This window comes from Thamnophis sirtalis, unplaced genomic scaffold, assembly GCF_051295495.1.
Source record: "Thamnophis sirtalis isolate CommonGarterSnake01/CBP01778 unplaced genomic scaffold, rThaSir2_p1.2 scaffold_2, whole genome shotgun sequence".
NCBI classification, from domain to species: domain Eukaryota; kingdom Metazoa; phylum Chordata; class Lepidosauria; order Squamata; family Natricidae; genus Thamnophis; species Thamnophis sirtalis.
In genome coordinates this window covers 72,492,190-72,512,784 of record NW_028261382.1, presented here as the reverse complement: position 1 = coordinate 72,512,784, position 20,595 = coordinate 72,492,190, and the positions used below count along the sequence as shown (strand labels likewise).

The 20,595-nt window shown below is 47.1% G+C and overlaps 2 protein-coding genes across 3 annotated transcripts in view; both read right to left on the bottom strand.

The window, feature by feature from the left end:
• Nucleotides 1–271: 271 nt before the first annotated feature.
• ARID5A (AT-rich interaction domain 5A) overlaps nucleotides 272–20,595 on the bottom strand; it is a 43,660-nt gene continuing 23,336 nt past the window's right edge. For both annotated transcript variants that reach the window (XM_087706083.1, XM_087706084.1), the window contains exons 3-7: nucleotides 9,101–9,293; nucleotides 7,868–7,920; nucleotides 5,843–5,940; nucleotides 4,267–4,420; nucleotides 272–3,005 (exon numbers count right to left, since the gene is read on the bottom strand). In XM_087706083.1, coding sequence (XP_087562209.1) covers nucleotides 1,512–3,005; nucleotides 4,267–4,420; nucleotides 5,843–5,940; nucleotides 7,868–7,920; nucleotides 9,101–9,293 — 1,992 coding nt within the window. In that variant the 3' untranslated portion in view covers nucleotides 272–1,511. The remainder of the gene's footprint in view (nucleotides 3,006–4,266; nucleotides 4,421–5,842; nucleotides 5,941–7,867; nucleotides 7,921–9,100; nucleotides 9,294–20,595) is intronic.
• On the bottom strand, nucleotides 9,674–20,095 carry LOC148048924 (uncharacterized). The gene is made up of 2 exons (XM_087706077.1): nucleotides 18,552–20,095; nucleotides 9,674–9,794 (listed from the first exon to the last, which is right to left on the bottom strand). The coding sequence occupies exons 1-2, from the start codon at nucleotides 19,994–19,996 to the stop codon at nucleotides 9,674–9,676; spliced, it is 1,566 nt and encodes a 521-aa protein (XP_087562203.1). The 5' UTR covers nucleotides 19,997–20,095.

Sequence of the window (20,595 nt, the reverse complement as noted above, 5' to 3'; positions counted from 1 at the left end):
TAGGGCATACAAACCTTTGCCAGACCAATCCTTGAATACAGCTCATCTGCCTGGAATCCACACTGTATGTCGGACGTTAATAGAATTGAGCAGGTCCAGAGGTATTTCACAAGAAGAGTCCTCCATTCCTCTGCCCACAATAGAATCCCTTCTGCCACCAGGCTCGAAATTTTGGGCTTGGACAGCCTCCTGGTTTCTGGCCTGATTCTTCAACCATTAAACCAATAATTACGGTTAATGAACTCCCTTCTGTTATTTTATAGGGGGGGGGTTATATTGAAATACAAGAATATATCGGCAATCGGCGCTCTTTCCTTTTTACAATAAACATATATACTGTGTGTGTGCATAATTCCAATCAAGACTTTTAAAAAAAAGAAGCAAAAATATGTCAAGGTTGAATTTCTGATCAACCCAAAGCTGCTGAGCCCTTGGTGTAAAAGTTAACAGCTTGGAAATCCACTTTTTTGCAACTGGCTCTTTCTGGAAAATGCCCATAACTTACTCTCAAAATGCAAATGTGTGCGCTATTTTTTATTTTTAACAAATGTTGACTGTTCCCGTCACCTACGCTTTGGACTTATAATAGAATCACAGAGTTGGAAGGGACCTTGGAGGTCTTCTAGTCCAACCCCCTGCTTAGGCAGGAAATTCTATACCGTTTCAAACAAATGGTTATCCAACATCTTCTTAAAAACTTCCAGTGTTGGGGCATTCACAACTTCTGGAGGCAAGTTGTTCCACTGATTAATTGTTCTAACTGTCAGGAAATGTGTCCTCAGTTCTAAGTTGCTTCTCTCCTTGATTAGTTTCCACCCATTGATTCTTGTCCTGCTCTCAGGTGCTCCTGAAGAATAGTTTGACTCCCTCTTCTTTGTGGCAACCCCTGAAATATTGGAACACTGCTGTCATGTCTCCCCCAGTCCTTCTTTTCATCAGACTAGACATACCCTGTTCCTGCAACCATTCTTCATATGCTCTTTCCTTTCTATGTTGTTAAGCAACACTTGGGGTTTATTACAAAGGCTTAGGCCACATCTGGAATGCCACATGTTGGCCATTAAACAGGGCTTTTTACTCATTCCCCTATTCCACCTCCATCCCCCAGGACACGATTCCCTTGAGGGCTAGTCCCTTGAATATGCCAGCAGCATTTGAAGCAGCTTATGAAGAATGGGAAAATTAGAAGGAAATTAGGCCCACGCCATACACAGATATAAATCTCTGTTTATAAGAACTTTGTTCCCTCTAAGGTTGGTTGTTTTTGTTTTTTTTGAAAAGCACAAGTTATTTGCATACCATGTCAGATAAAAAGACAGTTCATTGTTCGGGCAGTTTTTTAAAAAAAGTCATATGGTCCTGTTTTGTCCTATGTAAGAGCTTGGAAAAAGCAGGGGAATCAAAATGTCGAAAGGCCGCGGATGTGGGGTTCGCACATTCCTCGCGCGGGCTCTCAAACGTTGTGCGGGTCTCCAACGTGGCAAATCCCTGAGGGTCCCGGGGGTAAGGGGCTACAGCTTGGTGTTCCGGTGGTAGGATGGGACGTGGGCAGAAGTGTAGGTCGGCTGGCTGTGCCACGTCGACACGGGGTACAGCCGGTGGCGTAGTGCGCTGTCATACGAAGTGGGGTAGTGGATGAGGCTGGTGCCCAGGGACTGACCCAGATCCGATGCCTGGACGGACGCAGTTAATAGCGGGGTGGGGAAGGCGGGGATAATGAATGGGTTGATGGAGAGAGACTGGATCAGCGAAGGGGCCTGTTCCTTGAGATGTTCTCCTGGGCTGCCAAAATTAACGGGCAACCTCAACATGGTGCCCTTGTACATGTCCTGTAGCTGAGGCACGTGAGTGACTGGAAATATGGACCCCACCACCGTCGCTTTTGGCTTCGTGATGCCTGACTGCCCTCCGGGGGCCGTCCCTTGATCCAGGCTACCGTTCGGGTCTACCTCCTTGACGAATGGAGATACCGCCTTGAGTTTCTTGCCATGCAGAAAGTAGTCCTCCTCTGACGCTCTCTTCTTCTGCAGGGGGATGCCCGACTGGCCTGGAGACATGGACGGCCCTCCGTTCTTGGAGACCTGTGGGCTGACCTTCGCCAGGTTGACCACGGGTGAGGTCCAGGAGGCTTTGACCGGTTGAAATGGGGGAAACCCCGCCTTGGTGCTCAGGGCGCTCGCTTGAAAGGCCGAAGAGTGTTGATGGTCGGCTTTCCAAGGTTGACTTGACTTCCTGCGGAGGTCTTCTGGTTGGTCTTCCAAGCTCTCCTGCTTCTTCTGAGACCCAGCTGCTAACAGGGCATCTTTTCCAGGCTTAGCGTAAGCTGGGGAAGACGCGGGGAGGTCCTTCAAGCTGGAGTAATATTCCACTGGTCCTCGGAGGCCGCTGATGGGTTTCAAGAGGTTGCTGCTGGAGGTGTGGAAGTAGCCACGGAAGACAGGTGGCCCAGTAGACAGGTGAGCTGCAGAGCTCTCGTCCTCCGCTTTCATGGACCCTGGGCCCTCCTTGAAACCTGGAGGAACTTTCATCAAACCATCATTGGCTTTTCCAACCTGGGAAGGAGCTGGAGAACTGCTAGAACCGTTCACCTCTGCTCCTGTCTTTGGGGCCTCTTTCTGCAGGCGACCAACTTCAGAGTCCAATCCTGGTATTTCCCGGATCCTGATCTTCTTGTATTCGGGACAGTGGATGAGGTGCTTCTTCTCATGAGCGTACAAGCATTCGTCCTGGCTGACCTGCGCCAGCAGCTTCTTCTTCGCCAAGGGAGACATGATGCCATTGTTCCCCTTGAAGTAGAAGCTGGAGAAGAGCCGCGTGTAGGCTTCGGAGCAGCCGTGGGAGCGACAGTTTCCAAGGCAGCTGGAGGTTGGCTGAGTCTCAGCCGTCTCTCGGCTTGGAAGGGAGAGGCGCCCTTCTGTTTGCTCCTGGGGCTGATTCGGCTCGGGACCACTGGGAGGTTTGGGGAGCAAAGCAACATCTGCCCTCCTCACTTTCTCCGGCAAACTCTGCAACGAAAGGAGAATATTTAATTGACCAGGGGAGACAAGATAGAACGTTCTGCACCTATTCTGTAATAAACATTGGTAGAGATTCTCCATCATCCAGATCATGGTTGTCCCAAAGATGCTTTTTTTCAGGAGGCAACTGGAATTTCTGTTTTTTTGTTTAAAGACATTTCCCTTCTTATCCAAGAAGCTTCTTCAGCTCTGACTGGATGAACGGAAGGATTTATATTTTCTTGCAGGCAGATGGTCATTTGTATCCTTTTAGAGGGTTGTTGAAGCCATGTGGAGGTTTCTCTGTGTCCTCAGGATCACATGAGTGGTGCAAATGGTTCCTGTAGACTGCAATTTTCCCCTCTGGAAATCCATTCCCACTCCCACACCATTCCAAGGGTGTCCATCCCAAATTGCACAGCTAAATGTCTGACTCAGGTGACCCTGAGGACACTGATAAACCTCCAAGTGCTTCAACGACCCTCTAAAAGGGCACAAATGACCAGTTGTCTGCAAGGAGTATAAATCCTTTCATCCTCCACCACCATCCAGCTAGAGCTGAAGAAGCTTCTTGGATGAGAAGAAAAACATCTCCGAAAGAAAAAAATACAATTGTCTCCTGAAAAACCACCTTTGGAGTATTCTGTAATAAAGGTTTCCAGCAATAAAGCTCCCACAACCTCTGGAGGCAACTTCTGTTCCATTGGTTGACTGAAATAAGGAGACACTGTCAGAATGTGTCTCCTTATTTCTAGGTTGAATCTCTCCTTGGTCAGTTTCCATCCATTATTCTGGCCTTCAGGTGCTTTGGAGAATAGCTTGGCCCCCTCCTCTCTGTGGCAGCCCCTCAAATATTGGAAGACTGCTATTATGCCTCCTCTGGTCCTTCTCTTCACTAGACCAGCCATGCCCAGTTCCTGCAACCGTTCCTCCTATGTTTTAGCCTCCAGTCCCCTAATCGTCTTGGTTGCTCTTCTCTGCACTCCTTTCAGAGTCTCCACATTTTTTTTATAGTGTGATCTAACTAAGTCTTACATATTATCGTCTCCATCAAATGGTTATTCATTATTGGTTGTGCATATTAAAGAAACAAATCCCTTGATCCATTTTCGCATGAATTCATAACCATTGTGGATACATCACAGGGCAAAGGTGGGATTCAACAGGTTCTGACCAGTTCTGGAGAACCGGTAGCGGAAATTTTGAGTAGTTTGGAGAACCGGCAAATACCATCTCAGACTTGGAGGGGTGGGGGGAAAGGCCTCCTTACTAGATCTCTCATCTTCTCTTTCTTTGTTCTCTTCTTCTCCGCCACGCGATCCCCCTTCGGCTCCTTGGAGATCTTGTACTGTTTTCGAGGCTTGACGGGGGGTAGCGGCTTGTCGTCCTCCCCTTTCAAGTGTCGGACGTACGGGAGGACCAGCCTGGAAAATAGAGGTTGGGGAGAAGGAGGAATTATGACCGTGTTGCAGGTGTGGTGTTCTAGCAACAGGGGGCGCAGAGCACATGAACAATGCCATTTTATTCCCTCCCCTAAAAATGCACGCCTGTCGGATTTAAGGAAGACCTTGCTGGTTGTGGATGGGATGGAGAATAGAATAGAATAGAATAGAATAGAATAGAATAGAATAGAATAGAATAGAATAGAATAGAATAGAATAGAATAGAATAACAGAGTTGGAAGGGACCTTGAAGGTCTTTTAGTCTAACCCTCTGTTCAGACCGGAAAAGCTACACTACTTCAGACAAATGGCTATCCAACATCTTCTTAAAGACTTCCAATGTTGGAGCATTCACAACTTCTGGAGGAAGCTGTTCCACTGATTAATTTGTTCTAACTGTCAGGAAATTTCTCCTCCGCTCTAGGTTGCTTCTCTCCTTGATTAGTTTCCACCCATTGCTTCTTGTCCTGCCCTCAGGTGCTTTGGATAATAGTTTCACTCCCTATTCAAACTGTATCATCCTTTCCTCAATTTGCCAGCCCCCACGCCTTAGACATTAAGACCAGCATCTATAATGGCCTGTGGAAATGGCCTTGAGGGAGAAGAGAAAGAGACACAGACTAGAAAACAGAGAAGGGGGAAGCTGAATCTGCAGAAGGAATCGGGATGTGGCAAACGTCTCGGAAGGGACCCTCCCAAATTTCTTGAATGTACAGGTGAGGGGGGAGAGATGTACTTTCACACTTGCAAGATTTTGTTAATGCACCTTACAGCACCTGCTTTTGGTGTGCTACAAACCACAAATCTGTGCTTGACCGAGGCTTCCCAAGAGCCTGAAGCAAACTCCTGGTCCTGACAAAAAACCCTTTTATTAATTTACTGTGAATTCTGCTCATTCGCATCCAGCAAAGTCTTTCAAGAGAGGATTTACAGTCACAGACCTTATCTGGCTTGGAGAGCTGCCAGGCCGATCTCTGCAAAACTTGGCAAGGAGTTTCAGAGAGTCAGGAACCAATGAAGCGAACTAATGGTCTCCTGCAAACTCCACACCCCTTTTGCTCCTCTTTTATTTCCTCTGGGAGGGGCCATTCATCGTCTACCTGTGGCCTTACTCCCAAGTCGACCCCCGTTCTTTAACTGTTCCCTTCATCTGGCAACTCTGCGCCTGCACACACTGGGAACAGGCTCCATTGTTCGTCTGCCCCACTGATGTCTGACTCTGAAGGCAGCTGATAACTGGCACATGGCCCTGGCCCCCTCTGCCTCCGACCCAGAGCCCTCATCAGGGCCTTCCCCAGACTCCAGGACTGGCCCAGGTTCCTCCCCAACCTCCTCCCTGGGTGAATCTGCTGCCAGCTCCGCTGGCGGGCCACAATACCTCCCTCTTGTAAAAAAGGGGAATACCTCTCGTAATGTCGGCGGGTGCAAGTGGCAGCACTGGTACTTCCCGGGCTGCCTCCCAACATGTCGTAAACATTTTTCCAAAGTCGTCTTCCTGTCACCTGAAAGAGAGGTAAAATAAAACCTTTCTCAGCTCTTTTTCAACTTTGGGCTCCTGGGATTTCCTAGTGGTCTCCTTTTTAAGTCCTAGCCAGATCCAATGCAAATGAGGTTTTTACCTCACCCAAGGAGGTGTCAAGTCACCTGTGGAGGTACTTCTCCAATAATGCAATGCATGTGTGACACACACACAGACACACCCCTGCATATGCATGTGTGACACCAGCACCACCCCATGGCCCATTTTGGGCCTACTAGACCTTCCAAGACTAAAAACAGGCCCCACCACCACCCACGCATGCACGCATATCTCCCACATGCATGCCTGAAAATCAGCTGGCTGGTGGGAGGCGCACACGCATGTGCTGTGGAGCCGAGCTGGGGTGATTGCCTCACATCCCCGCAGACAAGGCTCCACATGCCACCTGTGGCACGCATGCCATAGGTTCCCCATCACAGTCCTTCACCCTTCTAGATAAATGGCTGTCCAGTCTCTTCTTAAAAGCCTCCAGTTATGGAGCAAGTTGTTCCACTGATTAAATTGTCCTCAGTGTCAGGAAACTGCCCCTAATTTCTAAGTTGGATCTCTCCTTCATAACCTTTCATTTGTTACTTCTTGTCTCGCCTTCAAGTGCTTTGGGGAATAGGTTGACCCCACTCTCCCCTCTGTGACAGCCTCTCAAATATTGGAAGACTGCTCCCATGTCCCCCTTGGTCCTCTTCAATAGGCTGGATATGCCCCAGTTCCTGCAACCGTTCATCGTCCAACTGCTCACCATCGTAGTCCCAAAGGTGCTCTTTTTTCTGGTTTTTCTTTGAAGGCGTTTTGCTTCTCATCCAAGAAGCTTCTTCAGTCCTGACAGGATGGTGGGGAATGGAAGGATTGATACTCCTTGCTGATAGCTGGTCATTTGCATCCTTTTAGAGGGTTGTTGAGGCCACTTGGAGGTTTATCTGCCTCCTCAGGGTCACCTGAGTGGTGCAAATGGTTCCTGGAGTCTGCAATTTTTCTCCCTCTGGAAATCCATTATGATTGGATGGTGGGGAATGGAATTGGACTGGATATTCACCATCCAGTCAGAGCCGAAGAAGCTTCTTGGATGAGAAGCGAAATGTCTTCAAAGAAAAACCAGAAAGCCCAGTTGCCTCTTGGGGAAAAAAGCATCTTTGGGACCACCATGACCTGGAGGACTGAGACTCTCCATAGACGGTCACCATCGTAGCTTCCAAACAACTTATCATCCTTGTTGCTCTGTTTTCCTCTTCTTTTGGGATCTTTTAGTCTAAAACCCTGGTTTTTTTGAGGTCTTCACCTAACATTTAAATCTATGATTTAACCACATTGAGAGGATCTTTCCAGATCAACTAAGGTCAGTGGGCAGATGAATTAAAGTAGTAGGGGGTGCCCAGATGTCAGAACTCCAAATCTGGAGTCCTGAGTTCCTTTTTCTGGGATCTGTTGTAACTTTGAAGAATCAGTAAGCAACCAGCCATAAATCCAGGTAAAAGTGAAGGTTCCCCTTGCACATATGTGCTAATCGTTCCCAACTCTAGCCGAACACATCTCCATGGTCGTGTGGCTGGCATGACTAAATGCTAAAGGCACACAGAATGCTGTTCCTTTCCCACCAAATGTGGTTCCTATTTTTCTACTTGCATTTTTACGTGCTTTTGAACTGCTAGGTTGGCAAAAGCTGGGACAAGTAACGGGAGCTCACTCCATTACACGACACTAGGGATTCGAACCGCCGAACTGCCAATCTTTCTGATTAACAAGCTCAGTGTTTTAGCCACTGGACTAACTCCAGGACTAACTCTAATTAAGAATAATGTCTTGTTCGGCCAAGAAATCCTCAAAGACATTTCACCCATATTTTCACCCATTTTTCCAAGTAGTAGGATTTGAGAATTTGAGTTTCTCTTTCTTACCAGTTCGTAAGCTCCGAGTTTTTCCACAGCTTTGTAGATTTTAAACAGATTAACTGTTAAAAAGAAAAAGAGAGAGAGAGAGAAACATCAGTTAACAGCCAAAAACCCAGAGAGGTAAGAGATAATGTATGGCTTTAAAAAAAACCTTTAAATTGTGAATTACCCAGAGTGGCATAAAGACTAGGCTGTACTGAAAGCCAGGATGACTCTGTAGAATTGAGAATTATTATCCCCATCTTCCAAACCTCAAATGTAGGCACAGACACGTTGAGTTTGTGTGATACTGTTGTGGCCCGCCAGCGGATCTGGCAGCAGACTCAGACAGTGAGGAGGTTGGGGAGGAACCTGGGCCAGTCCTGGAGTCTGGGGAAGGCTCTGATGAGGGCTCTGTGTTGGAGGCAGAGAGGGGGCCAGGGCCATATGCCAGTTATCAGCTGCCTTCGGAGTCCGACATCAGTGAGGCAGACGAACAGCTGGAGCCTGTTCCCAATGTGCACACGCACAGAGCTGCCAGGAGAAGGGAACTGCTAAGGAACAGGGGCCGACTCAGGAGTAAAGGCACAGGTGGATGGTAAATGGCCCCTCCCATGGGGAATGAAGAGGAGCGAAAGGGGAGGGGAGTTTGCAGGAGACAATTAGTTCAAGTCATTAGGGTGAGGATCTGTTCCTGACTTCTTGCCAAGGAATTGCTGCGGCAGCATGGTGTTTAGAAGATATCGGCCTGGCAGCTCTGCAAGCCTGATAAAGACCTGTAGTTATGAAATCTCATGAAAGACTGTTGGACGGGACTTTGCTGGAGAGGAATTCACTTTAAAACTACATGAAAGGGGTTTTATCGAGACGAGGAGTCGGCTTCGTGCTTTTGGGAAGCCCAAACAGATGCAACAGGTTGCCTGAGGAAAGTACAAGATATATGAGAAACAGGGAGACACATGGATACACACACACACACACACACACACACACACACACACACACACACACACATATCAGGGGTGGGTTGCTGCTGGAGTTACTGCCAGCTTGCTTTGCGTGCACTTTGCATTATAAAATGACTAAAAAACATGTCAGCAACAGCATGGGCAACAGAGGAACCAGTTCAAGGATGTGGCCAGCCTGCCGTTCCTACCGGTTCGGCAACTCAGTCCAAATTTCCACAACTGGTTCGTACGAATAGGTAGCAACCCACCTCTGACACACATATGCTTTTGGAAAAGGCAACCAAGAACATACTTTGCTTGAAGCCCAAATGAGGCACCCTCTCGATTGGCGTGTGACGCTCTTTCATGAACTTGTAGAGGTTGACCAGAAAAGTCTGCTCCTCTTCTTTCTCCCCGCTCAGCATCTCGTCGTCTCCTGAATCTTCTTCTTCAGGAGGCTTCTGCTCAGCTTCAGAGGTGGCATCCTGCTTGTCAGATGAAGATTCCTGAGTGAAAAAGAAACAGGAAGTCAGAGGTAATAGTCTATCAACCACAACAGAGAAGACAAGAAGGGGCGTTGAGAAGCTGAGGAAGCTCAACAGCATCTCATTGTCTCCGGGCACCACGTTCGGCCCACAACACAATGGATGGAGCCTCCAGAAATATTCACCAACCTCAAGAATGCTAAGCTTCAAGTCAAGTTTGCCTGAGCAAGATTACAGAGGTGGATTTGCAGAAAGGGTCCACCTTCCAGAGGTGGGATTCAGGTGGTTTGTACCAGTTCAGGTGAACTGGTTGTTAAACTTCTACCCAGTTCAGCAAACCGGCTAATCTAGAGGTGGGTTGCTCCCAGTTCAGCTTGGTTTGGCCGAACCAGTAGTGGAATTCAGGCCTGGGTGGCAGAACCAGCATGACCCAGGCCTGCCACGCCCCCAATCTGGTCCCCTTGCTGCCGCTTGGATTTTGGGTTTTCGTGACTGCGCAGGCGCAGTTCACTGTAAATTGTTCTGTGCATGCACGCAGAACAATCTACATTGAACAAAGTGCACACACATGCACATTGTGCACGGGTTGCAAACCGGCAGTAATGCCAGCAGCAATCCACCCCTGGCCTCACCACTAACTGGACCTGCCCCACCTGTTTTGGGGGTTGTTTTCGGCCATTTTGGGACATTTTTCAGGCCATTTTGGATGTTCAGTAGTAGTAAATAAATAGAGAGTGAAATTGTACTTTTTTGAACCCAAAAAAGGAGAAAGTAACCCAACAAGAGGGTTATGGGGACTGTAAATGTTTTAACTACAGATTCTCAGGATATTTCCTTCTCAGGAAATATTTTAACTACAGATTCTCAGGATAAGTTCCTCATGTTATTTTAAAATGAGAAATCGTTATTATATTCAAGTTCCTGTATTGGTAGTAAACATCAGCAAGCAATCAGCAAGCTATGAAATATAAGTGAAAGTGAAAAGAAATTGCCGTATTATCTAGTCAATAAGCATTCTGTCTATTTAACAAACGACCTGTGATATGTTTACGCTATTACATTAAGAAACACTCAAGTTTTAAATGTTGTGCTAGCCCCCAGGGAGGATTGATGGTCCAAAAATTGTTTCTCTGTTAAATAAATTCAATGTGAGATTTATTTTTCAAAGATGAGGTTATTTTAGACATGGCATATTCCCAGAATTTCATTTGCCATTTTTCTGCTGAATGAATTACACATTCTACTTTCCAATGCAAAGCACAGAGTAACAGCTGTTAGCGTGTATATAAAGCTGGTTTCTCTATACTTTGTAGAAATATAAAGTTTAGAAATATTTAACAGAAAGATGGCAAGATGGGAAAGTAATGATAAAGCATTTTTTCCCCAAAATTATTGGGCTTCACCATATTGCCGTCAGGGAAAGAGAATGAGCAAATCTAATAATACATTTATAAGAGATTTTAGAGAATGAATTATCAATTTAGCAGTCAGTCCTGGAGTTATACACTGTTGTGGCCCACCAAAGGCCAGCAGAGCTGGCAGCAGATTCGGAGAGTGAGGAGGTTGAGGAGGGACTTGGGCCAGTCCTGGAGTCTGGGGAAGCTCTGATGAGGGCTCTGTGTCAGAGGCAGAGAGAGGGCGAGGGCCATAGGCCAGCTATCAGCTGCCTTCAGAGTCAGACATTGGTTAGGCAGACGTTGCAGGAGACCACTAGTTCGCTTAATTCGGTGGTGACTTTCCGAAAAAAAAATTTGTCCGCACCAAACCGGCAGTAATGCCGGGAACAATCCACCCCTGATGGTTATGATCATAAGTGAGAAGAGATCAGTACTAGGAAGGATGAGACGAATAATAGTAATACAATATATTGGAACATAATAAGTGTTACATCTTATTTTTGCAATTCCTTTAGAACAGTGGTTCCCAAACTTGGCAACTTTAAGACTTGTGGACTTCAACTCTCAGAATTCTCCAGCCAGCTCTGCTGTCTTAAAAGTTGCCAAGTTTGGGAACCACTACTTTAGAATAATATTGATTTTTTTTTTAAAGATACTGGAACTGGTCAGAAGGTTTTGATTATTCTGAAAGGGGAAATAGTAAAAGACTTCAGCTTCATCTCATTTGCAATTTAAACTTGCAGCCTGCATGATTTATTGTTTTTCCACTGTCCAAATTCCTTTGCATTTTCATCTCCAGGAAAGCCAATATTAGTAACCAAGCAATCATAAAACCAGAATGTCTTCCTTGTCGTTTCCAGAGACCTGGAAACTTTCAATGGACAATCCTTTCTTCAGGCTTACAAGGACCTTAGATGCATTTTTTTTTCCAAGGAATGAAAGGAAGACTGGACGAGGGAGAAAAAGAAACTCCAGATTCGAAGCTGAATCGTATTTTAAATGAGGGCCCATGAACAAAACAAGTGGGCAGGAATGAACAACTTTTGATGAATTGCATTTTTAAAGAAAATTGTTCTGGCAGAAGAGTTACAGGAAGTCAAGTCAAGATGCAAACCTTAGGGTCAACTAAGGTTTCAGCTGAGCTGTATTGCAGGGCCCAAAGAAGTTAGGTTTTTTTTTCAATTCCCCATTTTAAAATTGTGGGAAACCATATCGCATTTTGGGGGGGGGGCTGGGATGGAAGGGCAGGAATCAGACGTCTGGTTGGGGAGAGGAGTTTCTGGAAGAGGCCCAGAAATCTGGTTCATACCAAGTTTTAAGACTGGGGACGAGCCATCTGTCAGGCAACATGTTGAGTAAAATGTAAAATACATTTCCATAATACACTGGCGTTCCACTGAAAAGGACTGACGTTATGGAACACAGAATCTTAGGGATGCAGGGACCTTGGAGGTCTTCTAGTCCAATCTTTCGGACCTCAGGGACCACTAAATTCATAATTCTGAATCCCGCAGACTGCTAATAAAATCTGCCTAATGACCGGCTGGGGTGGCGCGTGGCTAGGTGGTCATGTGACTGACTGGGTGGGCGTAACCTTCTCGCTGTCACTCATGTCAAGGGATGCCTCGCCATCCTCCACTCGCCCCTCCCAGACACTCTTTAGAGCCCCAACAGGAAGCAGTTGTTGGAACTAAGCCGAGGTGGCGCAGTGGTTAGAGTGCAGCACTTCAGGCTACTTCAGCTGACAGCTAGATGCAGTTCAAATCTCACCAGGCTCAAGGTTGACTCAGCCTTCCATCCTTCTGAGGTGGGTAAAATGAGAACCCAGATTGTTGAGGGAAAGAGGCTGCAGTTTATAACTGCTTAGAGAGGGCTGGAAAGCACTGTAAAGTGGCATATAAGTCTAAGCGCAATTGGTATTTCAGAACTTTTTGAGACCGAAACCCACCCACCACCAAGATAGATGAATGAAGCTGGGACAGGCTTCATGCAAATCAGATGCTTTGTCACTCTGCCCCATCTCCATAGCTGTACTCCAAGCACGATCCAGTGCCAAAAGCCATTTTATAACCCAAACAGCTTCAAAGGGATGGTTTGTAATCCAGTTCCTTTCTTCTTCTTCAATTGGCTTCTTCCGAGATCCAAATCATTTGCTCTAGTGGAAACAGAAAACAGATGGGACCCTGTTTTGGTTTGGAACAGCTGCAGAAGCCAGCGCTCCAGAATTCATGACCTCCACCCCCCACCCCCACCTCAATTAGCGGGATCCGGGAACAAAGCGCTCTGTTTCCCAGGAGAGAAAAGCAAGGGTTAGAACAGAAATTGAGCGAAGTCCGCTAGCCACATTCTTTTGCTTCGGCTTCGCATATATATCGGCACGACTGTATCTTCCCGGGAACAGCAGAAAGCTCTGTGTGCTCTGCTCTAGTTTGCTGCAAGAAACACGAGTCTTGGTTTGATTAACAACCGATGACGTGAAGCCAACGGGCTGTTCCTGGGCTGAAGCGTTGGCTTTCCCATTACCTCTCGTTACAACTTCTTAACAGCCTCCGCCCATTTGGGCTTTGGGCTGCGACCGTTTCTGACACATCCGTCCGCAACTTGCTATTTAAAGGGCTGGAGCAACCATCTGAACTTAATGTACTCCTGTCCTGGTATGTTCTCAGAAGGCGGCCAACTGTAAATGGCCCAACAAACCAGGGCGCAAAGAACACAGCAGTTGGAAAAGAGCCATCGCAATAGTCAACTTTTCTCACTGAACAGTCACTAAATGAGTGGTTGTAAGTCGAGGGCTACAAGCATGGAAAAGGACACAGGAAAGGGACGCGGTGGCTCAGGGGCTAAGACGCTGAGCTTGTTGATCGGAAAACTCAGCAGTTTGGTGGTTCAAATCCCTTGTGCTGTGTAACAGAGTGAGCTCCCGTGACTTGTCCCAGCTTCTGCCAACCGAGTAGTTCGAAAGAATGTAAAAAATGCAAGTAGAAAAATAGGAACCACCTTTGGTGGGAAGGTCACAGCATTCCATGCGCCTTCGACATTGAGTCATGCCAGCCACATGACCACGGAGATGTCTTTGGACAGCGCTGGCTCTTCGGCTTTGAAACGGAGATGAGCACTGCCCCCTAGAGTCGGGAAAGACTAGCACATAGGTGTTCATCCCACCCATCCTACCCCCCACCCATCAAGAGCTGTCCTGTGACCTACAGAAGAAGATATAAATAAAAATAAATTGGACTGGGCAGAAATGGACAGATTAACACTGAAAAGAAAAAGAAAAAGAAGATGCAGAATATTTTCACATTTGGGATTTGTTTTATCAATAATTGGATAAAAGCAGCCAAAATTAGGAACTTAATAAGTATTACTATGTAAATGAATTGACCAACAGTACACTGTTCACTAAGCACATATTGTATGTAAAGAGAAAACAAATAATATAGAAATAGATGATAGATAGATAGATAGATAGATAGATAGATAGATAGATAGATAGATAGATAGATAGATGATAGATAGATAGATTAGATGAATGAGAGAGAGAGAGAGAGATGGATGAATGACAGAGAGAGTGATAGATAGATGATAGATAGATAGATAGATAGATAGATAGATAGATAGATAGATAGATAGATGATAGATAGATAGATAGATAGATAGATAGATAGATAGATAGATAGATAGATAGATAGATGGAATTATAGGTAGGTATGTAGGTAGGTATGGAGAGAGAGAGAGAGATGGATGAATGATAGAGATAGATAGATAGGTATAGATGAGAGAGAGATGGATGAATGACACAGAGATAGATAGATAGATAGATAGATAGATAGATAGATAGATAGATAGATAGATAGATAGATAGATAGATATGGAATTATAGGTAGGTAGGTAGGTAGGTAGGTAGGTAGGTAGGTAGGTAGGTAGGTAGGTAGGTAGGTATGGAGAGACAGACAGACAGACAGACAGACAGAGATGGATGAATGACAGAGACAGACAGACAGACAGACAGACAGACAGACAGAGCTGTCCTGTGGCCAGAGGCTATTCAAAAGCTCCAAAAACCCTAACCAGCTCCTTCCTTCAACCCGGAGCGTCTTCTGCTCAAGGCAGCCGGCCAACTTGGTCAGAACGCCCGAGATGGATGAGAACACAAAGAGACCGTTTTCCAGGAAAACAGCAGAGACACCGATTCTTGCTCTCACACGCCCTCCCTCCCTTGCTCTCTGGTCTAAAAAAAAATCCGTTTTGTGTTTGGTTTGTTCTAAATTTTCCAGGAGTTAGAAAACTTGCTGCTATTTTGGGGGGGGGGGGGAGGAGGGAGGGAAGTCAGCTGCTTCGTCGTTCTCACCCGCTCTGCTTGGCTCTATTCTTCTCGCCGTTCACAAGAGGGTTATTTTAGCTATGCGTCTATTTATGGGACTGCTTCTCTTTTTAAAGGCAGCCTTCTGCAAAGCGGTGAAATCGGAATGATGCTTTCAAGGACAGGTTTTTTTCCTCGCCAGGTGGCTCACCCAGACGCGGTACAAATGGGGCACGACTTGCTTAACAAAATGTCTCACTTAGCTATAGGAAAAATGGGCTCGGTGGTGGATCTACGTCGGAGGGCTACCTATATTTCTGCACGAAAGGCAAAATATTTCTGCCTCATGCCGCTGGTGACTCTTGCACAGCTATGCCTGGTCTCCAGATTTACCTCACTCATTTCTAAGACTTGGTTGTGGTGTGTTAGAGACAAATTGTAACTGAATCCTAAATTTGGACCTTGGTTTCTTTTCTGCTTGGTGCTGAGGTTTAGTCAGATTAACAGAGTTGAAAGGGATCTTGTAGGTCATCTAGTCCAACCCCCACAGCCCAAGCAGGAGAGCCTACGTCATTTCTGACAAATGGCAGTCCACTCTCTTTTTGGAAGCCTCCAGTGATGATGCTCCCACAACTTCCGAAGGCAACTTCTGTTTCATGGGCTGATTGTTCTCACTGTCAGAACATTTCTCCTTATTTCCAGGTTGAATCTCTCCTTGATCCGTTTCCATCCATTCTTCCTTGTCTGGCCTTCGGGTGCCTTGGAAAATAATTTGACTCCTTCTTCTTGGTGACAGCCCCTAGAATATTGGAAGATGCTCTCATGTCCCCCCTGGTCCTTCTCTTCATTGGAATAGACATACCCAGTTCCTGCAACTGTCCTTCCTATATTTTAGCCTCATCTGTCAAACTAATCTTCCTCCGGGTTTGTTACTATGAAGGATTCACCCAATGCCAGAAACATGAGGACATTTTAGTTCAATGGGTGCAAATGAGAAATGCAGCTGGGACATATTACAGGAACTTTGTCATTGTGGCTTGTAAACCACCATTTATGGCACAACATGTTTTGCAAGATTAGCCAACTATTTATTGGGTTTATTATTTTTTTTTAATAGTTGTCGCCTGCTTTGTGCAACATGCAATATCACGGGCTCTTTTATTTTATGATATGTTTTGTGATGATCGCATTTTACAATTATGGTCATGATTTGTCGCTTGTTACTTGTTATGTACACAGAGAGCTTACAAAATTCTTTATTGGCCAAGTATGATTGGACACACAAGGAATTTGCCTTTGGTGCATATGCTCTTAAAAGACAAGATACATTCTATAGAATAGAATAGAATTTGAATTTGAATTTCCTTTATTTGTATGCCGTCCTTTTCCCTGGGGGGACTCAGGGCGGCTCACAATTCAAAAGGGAGGGGGGGAAAGACAAACAGTATTCCAATATGGAAACAATACAACATATTAAAAGAGAACACAACAGTCACACAATTCGGGTGGGGTTGGAATCTTAACCCCAGGCCAGCCGGGACAGCCAGATCTTTAAAGCGGCGCAGAAGGTTTGAAGGGTGGTGAGGGTCCGAATCTCCACGGGGAGTTCGTTCCAGAGGGTCGGAGCAGCCACCGAGAAGGCTCTCCTCCGGGTGGTTGCCAGTTTGCACTGGCTAGTAGATGGAATTCGGAGGAGGCCTAATCGATGCGATCGTATCGGTCTAGTGGAGGTAATTGGCAGTAGGCGGTCTCTCAAATACCCAGGCCCACTACCATGAAGGGCTTTATAGGTGATAAGTAGCACCTTGAAGCGCACCCGGAGATCGACAGGCAGCCAGTGCAGCTCGCGGAGGATAGGTGTAATGTGGGTGAAGCGAGGTGCACCCACAATCGCTCGCGCGGCTGCATTCTGGACTAGCTGAAGTCGCCGAATGCTCTTCAAGGGCAGCCCCATGTAGAGCACGTTGCAGTATTAGAATAGAATAGAATAGAATAGAATAGAATAATGATAAATAAACCAACCGAATATGTATAACATTAAATGAAATAATAAACGTATAAGAATGATAAATGTAAAGAAGAATAACAATTATGTGAATGTATACTTAAAATGGTATGTAAGAGTATAAAAAAATTAAAAAACTCTTTGGGAAAAAGAGAATAGAATACAAAAAAGGGATAATAGAATAGAAGAGAGTAGAGTAGAGTTTGGTTTTGGTTTTGCCTTTATTTGTATGCCGCCCTTTTCCCTGAGGGGACTCAGGGCGGCTCACAATTCAAAAAGGGAGGGGGAAAAGACAAACAATAGACAATACAACATGTTAAAAAGAACACAACAATCGCACAATTCGAGTGGGGCTACAATCTTAGCCCCAGGCCAGCCGGGACAGCCAGATCTTTACAGCGGCGCGGAAGGACTGGAGGGTGGTGAGGGTCCGAATCTCCACGGGGAGTTCGTTCCAAAGGGACGGAGCAGCCACCGAGAAGGCCCTCCTCCGGGTAGTTGCCAGTTTGCACTGGCTAGAGGATGGGATTCGGAGGAGGCCTAATCGATGCGATTGAATCGGTCTAGTGGAGGTAATTGGCAGTAGGCAGTCTCTCAAGTACCCAGGCCCACTACCATGAAGGGCTTTATAGGTGATAAGTAGCACCTTGAAGCGCACCCGGAGATCAACAGGTAGCCAGTGCAGCTCGCAGAGGATAGGTGTTACGTGGGTGAACCGAGGTGCACCCACAATCGCTCGCACGGCCGCATTCTAGACTAGCTGGAGTCGCCGAATGCTCTTCAAGGGCAGCCCCATGTAGAGCACATTGCAATATTCCAGCCTAGAGGTCACAAGGGCACGAGTGACTGTTGTGAGGGCCTCCCGGTTCAGGTAGGGACGCAACTGGTGTACCAGGCGAACCTGGGCAAATGCCCCCCTGGTCACAGCTGACAAATGATGTTCGAAGGTCAGCTGTGGGTCCAGGAGGACTCCCAAGTTGCGAACCCTGTCTGAGGGGCGTATAATTTGACCCCCCAGCCTGAGAGATGGAGTACTTGGCCAATTCATGGGAGGGAAACACAGCAGCCACTCGGTCTTTTCTGGATTGAGCACAAGCTTGTTGACCCCCATCCAGTCTTTAACAGCATCCAGCCCCTGGCTCATCACATCCATCCCTTCGTTGAGTTGGCACGGGGCGGACAGATACAACTGAGTATCGTCCGCATATTGATGGTACTTTATCCCGTGCCGTCGAATGATCTCACCCAGCGGTTTCATGTAGATGTTGAAAAGGGGGGACAGGACCAAACCCTGGGGCACCCCACACGTTAAGGGCCTAGGGGTCGATCTCTGCTCCCCAACTAACACCAACTGCGACCTGTCCGAGAGGTAAGAGGAGAACCACTGTAAAACAGCGCCTCCCACCCCCACCTCCCGCAGTCGTCGCAGAAGGATACCATGGTCGATGGTATCGAAAGCCGCCGAGAGGTCAAGGAGCACTAGGATGGAGGCGTGGCCTCCATCCCTGGCTCTCCAGAGATCATCGGTCAACGCGACCAAAGCGGTTTCTGTGCTGCAGCCAGGTCTGAAGCCAGACTGGAACGGATCAAGATAACTGGCTTCCTCCAAGGACCGCTGGAGCTGAAAGGCCACCACCTTCTCAACAACCTTCCCCACAAAGGGGAGGTTGGAGACTGGACGATAGTTATTTAAAACAGCTGGATCCAAGGATGGTTTCTTCAGGAGGGGTCTCACCACCGCCGCCTTTAAAGCGGGGGGAAAGATCCCCTCCCGAAAAGAGGCAGTAACAACCGCCTGGATCCAGCCTCGTGTCACCTCCCTGCTGTTTACAACCAGCCAGGAGGGGCACGGGTCCAGCACACATGTGGAGGCACCTACAGCTCTCATGGCCTTGTCCACATCCTCAGGGGTAACAGCCTGAAACTCAATCCAGCGATGACTTACCAGATCATCCCTTAGTGCCTCGGCTGGTACTGCAAAATTGGAGTCCAGGTCCGCCCGGAGCCGAGCGACCTTGTCTGCGAGAAATTGGACGTAGTCCTCAGCCCTGCCCTGCAGCGGATCGCCCATATCCCTCCTATTTAGGAGGGAACGGGTTATCCTAAACAGGGCAGCTGGGCGCGACTCAGCAGACGCAACCAGAGAGGCAATGTGTGTTTTCTTAGCCGTCCTGATTGCCCGAACGTAATCTCTGGTGTAGGTTGTCAAAAATGCTCGGCTCGATTCGGATTTGCTGGATCTCCATAGGTGCTCTAGGCGTCTCCTTCGGCGCTTCATCTCCCGGAGTTCCTCAGTGAACCAAGGAGCCTTCCGGGATCCACTGCCTCGGAGCGGCCGTAGAGGCGCAATCCGGTTAAGAGACTCCGCCGCTGCCAGATCCCAGGCAGCAACCAGAGTCTCCGCCGAACTGCGGGCGAGAGTATCAGGAATAACCCCAAGCTCCGTCTGGAACCCCGAAGGGTCCATAAGTCGCCTGGGGCGGAACCACCTGGTCGGTTCCTCCTCCCTACAGTGGGGGTTTGGTCTCCGAAAGTCAAGCCTCAATAGGTAGTGGTCTGACCATGACAGGGGCAAGATCTCGCTACCCCTCAGACCAAGATCACAATTCCACTGCTCCGAAAGGAATACGAGGTCAAGCGTGTGACCCGCTGAGTGGGTTGGTCCTCGGATTACTTGGGAGTTCATGGAAGCCATGAACTCCTGCGCTCCATCAGAGTGTTCACCGAGCGAAGGCAGATTGAAATCCCCCAGAACCATAAGTCTGGGGAACTCAACTGCCAGCTCGGCTATCGCCTCGAGGAGCAAGGGGAGGGCTGTTGCAACGCAGTTAGGAGGCAGGTACGTTAGCAGCAGACCCACTTGACCCTTGAGGTCCAACTTCACCAGCAGGGACTCACACCCGACAAGCTCCGGAGCAGGGATCCTACGAGGTGCTAGAGACTCTCGGATAACAATAGCCACACCCCCACCCCTTCTCTGAGCTCTCGGCTGATGGAGCACCTGAAAACCCTCTGGGCACATCTCTACGAGGGGGACTCCTCCCTCCGGGCCCAGCCAGGTCTCAGTAATACATGCCAGGTCTGCCCTCTCGTCTAAAATTAAGTCCCGAACGAGAGGAGCTTTAGAGTAGAGTGGAGTGGAGTGGAGTCGAGTCGAGTGGAGTGGAGTAGAGTAGGAATAAGAATAGGAATAGGAATAGGAATAGAATAGGAATAGGAATAGGAGTAGAGTAGGAGTAGGAGTAGGAGTAGGAGTAGGAGTAGGAGTAGGAGTAGGAGTAGGAGTAGGAATAGAATAGAATTCTTTATTGGCCAATTGGACACACAAGGAATTTGTCTTTGGTGCAGATGCTCTCAGTGTACATAAAAAGAAAAGATACATTCATTAGGAATCATAAGATACAACACTTAATAATAATTATAGGGTACAAATAAGCAATCAAATCATCCTAGGAAACAAACAATATAAATATATAAATATAAATCAATATATTATATACCGGAAGTCTAATTCCTTGTGTGTCCAATCACATTTGAACAATAAAGAATTCTGTTCTATTCTGAATAAATATAACAGTTCACAGTAAAACAATCTGAACAAACAAAATTTCCACTGCTAAG

What these genes read in the sequence shown, in the direction of transcription:
- LOC148048924 (XM_087706077.1), bottom strand. Translation starts at nt 19,996, where the DNA reads ATGTGCCCAGAGGGTTTTCAGGTGCTCCATCAGCCGAGAGCTCAGAGA. An exon ending in AGTTATCTTGATCCGTTCCA is followed by an intron (nt 9,795 to 18,551) that starts GTCTGGCTTCAG and finishes GTGCATGCACAG; the next exon opens with AACAATTTACAGTGAACTGC.